Source organism: Protomyctophum bolini (genome assembly GCF_963924005.1).
Source record: "Protomyctophum bolini genome assembly, chromosome: 20".
Taxonomy (NCBI): Eukaryota; Metazoa; Chordata; class Actinopteri; order Myctophiformes; family Myctophidae; genus Protomyctophum; species Protomyctophum bolini.
The window spans coordinates 32,555,852-32,561,379 of NC_137881.1; the positions used below are offsets into that span (position 1 = coordinate 32,555,852).

Genomic DNA, 5,528 nt, shown 5'->3' on the forward strand with positions numbered 1-5,528 from the left:
AGAGGGGGAGAGACGAGAGAGGGGGGGGAGACGGGGGGGAACATAACAAAACGGGCACGGTGTTGCCCCAAAGGGACACTGCGTGGTCAGTTTGACCCGGACTTTCAACCCCCAACCACCCCCCGTTTGTTTCGCATTCTAACACCCGGAGGGGAGCCTATGGTGGAATTAATTCAGAACGCAAGGCAGGACAGCATTAGCCCTAGTACACTTCAACCTCGTGTCTCTCTCTCTTTCTCTTTCTCTCTCTCCATGTCCCCCTCAGTGTCTCTCGTCCTCCCTCCCTCCCTCCCTGTCTTTCCCATAGGGTGGCTGCCTGTGCTGTGCTGTGCTCTGCAGTGGCGCTGTCCTTGGTGCTGAAGCCCCCCCAGCTCACTGTCACCGCCTGCCCTATACGGCCGGCTGAGACACGGCAGCTTTTTGTGTTTTTCTTTTTCTTCTTTTTTTTTTTGTTTGTTCTTTTTTTCATCCCGCGCCATGGGAGCAGATGTGGTCTCATAACAACAAGGACAACTGCTGTGACGGCCCCAAATATAGACACTCGATTATTTCCATAAATAGCTTATTTTTTTCTTTTTTCCTTTTAATTAACAGAGATCCCTGTGTATAGACCTATATCTATCATGACCGCTGAGTGATGCTATACGGTATAGCGGCTTCTATTTCTGCATGGATTTCTCTGGATTTCATCCCCCCCCCCCCCCGAAGTTGACGTTATGCTATACGTAATCAGGAAGGTCGTGTTACACTGAGTAATATATCTTTTCAGAGAGGTGATGCTAATCTCTGTCTATTTTAAGGTGTACTATTGGTCGGAAATCCATTCACTTATCTCTGAATGGATTGTTGTCGTTTTATACGGCAGTGAAGGGGGGAAAAGCCGAGGCGATAAATTGGGCTCCGCAGACATAGACAACCGGCTAATGCGTTCAATTATCATTGATTTCGATTATGATCAAGTATGATTTGAATGTCAGCTTCCAACGAACTAATGGGGCTGGTGCAGTGTGTGTGTATATATACAGTATAAACCACGCTTGTTAGTTAATCACCATCAGATCGAGTTTTTCTTTTTTTTGTAAAATCAAAAAAAAAGTAAAATGACGTTTTCACAGAGAGGGATTATTGTATGGTTTTGTTTTTCACAAGGAGAACACTGTCGCGATAGCTCATCGTCGAGAAGTCAAGGTCACTCGGTCGACGTGTATACATATTTAGCTCGTTTCTCGCCGAAGTAAATACCAGAGCGAACACAAAATGGATAATTGAACCCGTCGAGACCCCCCCCGAGGATGATTCTAAAAAAACGTCTACTATAAGATCCTAAAGTCTCGTCTATACACTTAAAGTCTCGTCCAAAAACCCCACGTCACACGGTGAAGTATATAATCGGGGCTCTATAGAACACCATAATAATATGGTAAATAAAACATCCAGCCCTTATAGACCCACCGTCGTAAAAAAAAAAAAACGTAAAAAAAAAAAAAAACGATTACCTTGTTCAGGCTTTTGCAGTTGGTTTCAGAACATTGCCGCCACGATACATCGGTCCATCTCTGAGCTGTCGACGCAGTATTGTCTATTATGCCTACACACAACAGCTCTGCCCAAAACCCCTTTTCCGTTGTGACTCTATGCCGTCGACTTCCGTCCCTTTCTCGTGCCTCTCTCTCTCTTCTCATTCTTCCTCTTCCCCTTCTTCTGCGTGATACTGGCCAGCACACAGGCCAGCAGTGCTTCCACCCTCCGCCCAAGTCATGAATGAGGAGAGGGTCATCACAGCTCCGCGGCCATCCCCGGTCCACTTCCATTCCCCTCGTGCCCATCGTCTCTCTTTCTCCGTCTCCCTCTCTCTCTCTCTCTCTTCCTCCCTTCGTTCTCCGAACCTCTCCGCAAACACCGGCATCGAAAGCTTTTAAGCCATCCTGGAAAGTCGGGGTGGGGGTGGGGGGGGGAGGTGGGGGGTGGGGTTGGGGGGAGGGGGGGAGAACCTTTTAGAGAACCTCACAAGGCCTTAAAAAAAGGCCCCCTAGACGTCGCTGGAAGTCCTGGGCCTCGGCGAGAGGTTGGAGGAGACGCAGCCGCAGCACGCCAGCCACAGCGACTTCTGGATGTCGGGGTTGCGGAAGGCGTAGACGATGGGGTTGATGGCGGAGCAGCAGGTGGCCGGCAGCACGGCGGCGTACGTGTAGAGCGCCGGGTACGTGCGGTCGGCCACGATGGCGTAGAGCGCGAACGGCAGCCAGCAGGCGCCGAACGCGCACAGCACGGCCGTCAGCGTGCTCACGCCCTTGGTGGTGGAGATGGCGAGGAACTGGCGCTGCTGCACGGCGATCTGCTGCGCATGGCGGAAGGCGACGCGGCAGATCTGCAGGTAGAACTGCGTCATGGCGGCGAAGACGGCCAGGAACGCCGCGGCCAGCGCCACGGCGTTGGCCCGCGTGACGGGGCGCAGCGCGCTGCACGCCGCCTCGTCGCGCAGGCAGTTCCAGCCCAGCGCGGGCAGCGCGCCCAGCGCCAGGCAGGAGGCCCACACCAGCGCCACCAGGGCGTAGGTGCAGGCGACGGTGCGCTCCGTGTGGTAGGTGAGCGCGTTGTAGAGCGACAGGTAGCGGTCCACGGTGATGGCGAGCACGCTGAGCACGGAGGCGGAGAAGGCGGCGATGAGCAGGCCGGCGGAGAGCAGCGCGGGCAGCTCGTTTCCGGCGGGGCCGCCCTCCACCAGGTAGGCCAGCGCGAAGTTGAGGATGAGGCCGAGGCCCGCCAGGAGGTCGGCGGCGGCCAGCGAGCCGATGAGGATGAACATGGGCGCGCGCAGCAGCGCCGGCGTGTGGCACAGCACGGCGATCACCAGCACGTTCTCGCAGGAGACCAGCGTGCCCGTCACGCACAGCGCCACGTCCCACGGGCTGACCTGTATACGATATGGATACAAAATATGATATCACAATTTTGCATGTTCTCCCCGTGTCCCTAAGGGTAGGTACCCGAACAAAAAACATGCAGTAATCCTGGTCTCTAAACTGCCTCCCCCTGGCCAGCCGGGGCGCCTGATGGAGGGGAAAGGAACTGGTTGGAATAACGTGTTCCTTCCACGCGCTATACGTCCAACCAGGGAAACTCCCCCCCTGTCAGGTGTAAAGGAGCAACTTGGACACCCAGGCATGAAGGAAGCATGAGTTCAAGTCCGTTGCTCTCCCCAGGTTGGCGGAGGGTGTGTAGAGCCCAGGATCACATTAGATGATTGACACATGGGTGAAAAATGGGTTACAAAATCGTGGGATAAAAAATATAAATTAAAAAAAAAATAATATGATATCACTATATGTTTTTCCGAGCAGTATCGCCATACATGATTTCATGCAGTTTGTTTTAGGATTATTGTTCAGGTTACTTAACAGCACAACCACCTATACGAGTTAACAAAAACTAAAAAAAAAAGGAGCAACGGAACAATTTAGACAGACGTTCGTATTCATTTTGGCTAAACGAAACCGTCGTTCTACAAAAGTATACAAATTAAGCTACGGAACTGCAAATCCTATATACTGCATCACGATACGACATCTCTGAAAGGGCCTATATTATATCGTTGAGACATTCTATCACGACATCCATCAACCATATCGCCCCCCCCCCCCCCCCCCCCACCCCTATAGGCTGACCTCCTGGACCGCCGCGCCCACGGCCGGGGTCATGGCCACCGACACCACCCCGCCCACGGCGCCCGCCGCCGCCGCCGTCACCCCCGTGGCGGTCCCGAGCAGGTCCGGGCCAAGGGTCTGCAGCGTGGCGCCGGCGCCTCCGGGGTCGCCCGCCCCGGCCGAGGCGTTGGCGGGGTCGTCGGGGAGGAGGCTCCAGTTGGACGGGCCGGGGGAGGGGGAGGAGGAGGAGGCGTCGAAGGGGTCGAGGAGGAGGAGGGGGGAGAAGGAGGTGTTGAGGCTGCCGCCGCCGCCGCCGCTGCTCATGGCTGCCGCCGCGGCCAGAGAGAAGATCATAGCTGGAAGGGGGGGGGGGGGGGGAGAGGAGGAGTGGGAGGAGGAGGAAGAGAGAGGAGGAGGAGGGAGAGAGAGAGAGAGGAGGAGGGAGAGAGAGGTTTTAGAAAGGAGGAGGGAGCGAGCGAGCAAGGGAGAGAGCAATCGAAGCGAGGAAGATCAAACGAGGTAGAAGGAAGGGGAAGACACGACTGGTACGGAAGTATGGAGGCAAAGGTGGTTAGTCGACGAGGCTACGGCGTCCCATTTGGTAACCTGACTCCGCCCAGATGGGGCACCAGAGAGTACATAGGGTTCCCCCCCCCCCCCCCCCCCCCCTCTCTGCTGCCCTGTCTGGCGAAGTCAGGTTACCCATTTGGAGCCACTAAGAGGCAAAATCATATACACGAATCCAAACAAATGGTCTCCTAAGTCTGACGGAAGATCTCGCGAACGTCCGATGTTTACCGGTTGCTAGATCCTGTGAGAGCGATTGGCTCGACGGGAACAGAAAGGTTGATAGTAAAGTTGATTATCTCCTGATGTATATCTGCTGTGAAAAAAGCCATTATTAAAGTATGGCATTAGTATTAGATTTTAGATTTTCATTATAGTATGAAAATCTTGAAAATCTTGTGTGGCTTGTGACGGACGATCGGGTCCAATATTTAGTTCAGTGACCAACAATGTGGGGGCTAAAGAATGGTTCTGAAGCTGTGTTCACGTTCACTCTTCCATTGGAAATAAGACTCCAATCTGCTTCCGGTCTCTTATAAAAAGGCTACCTACTAGCGAAGATGGCATTTCTTTCTTGTTTTTTGTCTTGGGTAGAGGTGAACAACTAGAAGTAGAACCTGACCGATGCCAATCCCCATTTTGGAAACGTATAGACCACGACGACCGACACTTTGTCAAAAAGTGCAACATTTTCGAACCGATTAGAAAATTTGAGGTGGACTCAAATATTTGAGTCGATTAAAGTTTCTATTAGAGAACATTTAAAGGACAACATTCGTTTTTTTTTCCAACCAAGGCTCATGTTTTAGGTTATTATTAGAGAAAGTAAAAGGTGAGTGTAATTTCTTTGTCATTTGCTGCTTGCTTTCGTTTTAGGGATTTTAGCTGTTTTTGACAGGGGGACGGGGGCATTCGAGCATGGGGCTAAATATATTTTATTTTACAAAATGGTATAGCGATTTATTTTATTATTTACTATAGTCCTACTAGACCCCAAGAAATTACATCTGGCCACAAAAGATCACCGGATCTACTGCATGTGTCAAACTGACATATTGAGCCTAAGCCACACATGTGGCTTCCCCCCAGTATAGGCTACCTTCATATTAAGTAGATCCTGTGATCTTCTGTGGCCAGATGTAATTGATTGGCATATTTAGCCCCATGCTCGAATGCCCCTGCCCCCCTGTCAAAAACAGGTAAAATCCCTAAAACGCAAATGAAAAAAAAAATAACACTCTAGTACTCAAGAGGAGCACCTGGAGGAGTTTCTTGGTGCTCCTAAAAAAAACCTTAATACTTCCTAAGGATAATATG

At 51.8% G+C, this 5,528-nt stretch overlaps 1 protein-coding gene across 1 annotated transcript; it reads right to left on the minus strand.

Annotated features, from left to right (window-relative positions):
- Window positions 1-2,029: 2,029 nt before the first annotated feature.
- LOC308335340 (G-protein coupled receptor 12-like) lies at window positions 2,030-3,998 on the minus strand (the record flags this gene model as incomplete). Its single annotated transcript, XM_080792361.1, has 2 exons — window positions 2,030-2,914; window positions 3,666-3,998. The coding sequence occupies 2 exons, from the start codon at window positions 3,996-3,998 to the stop codon at window positions 2,030-2,032; spliced, it is 1,218 nt and encodes a 405-aa protein (XP_080648487.1).
- Between the last annotated feature and the right edge of the window lie 1,530 nt (window positions 3,999-5,528).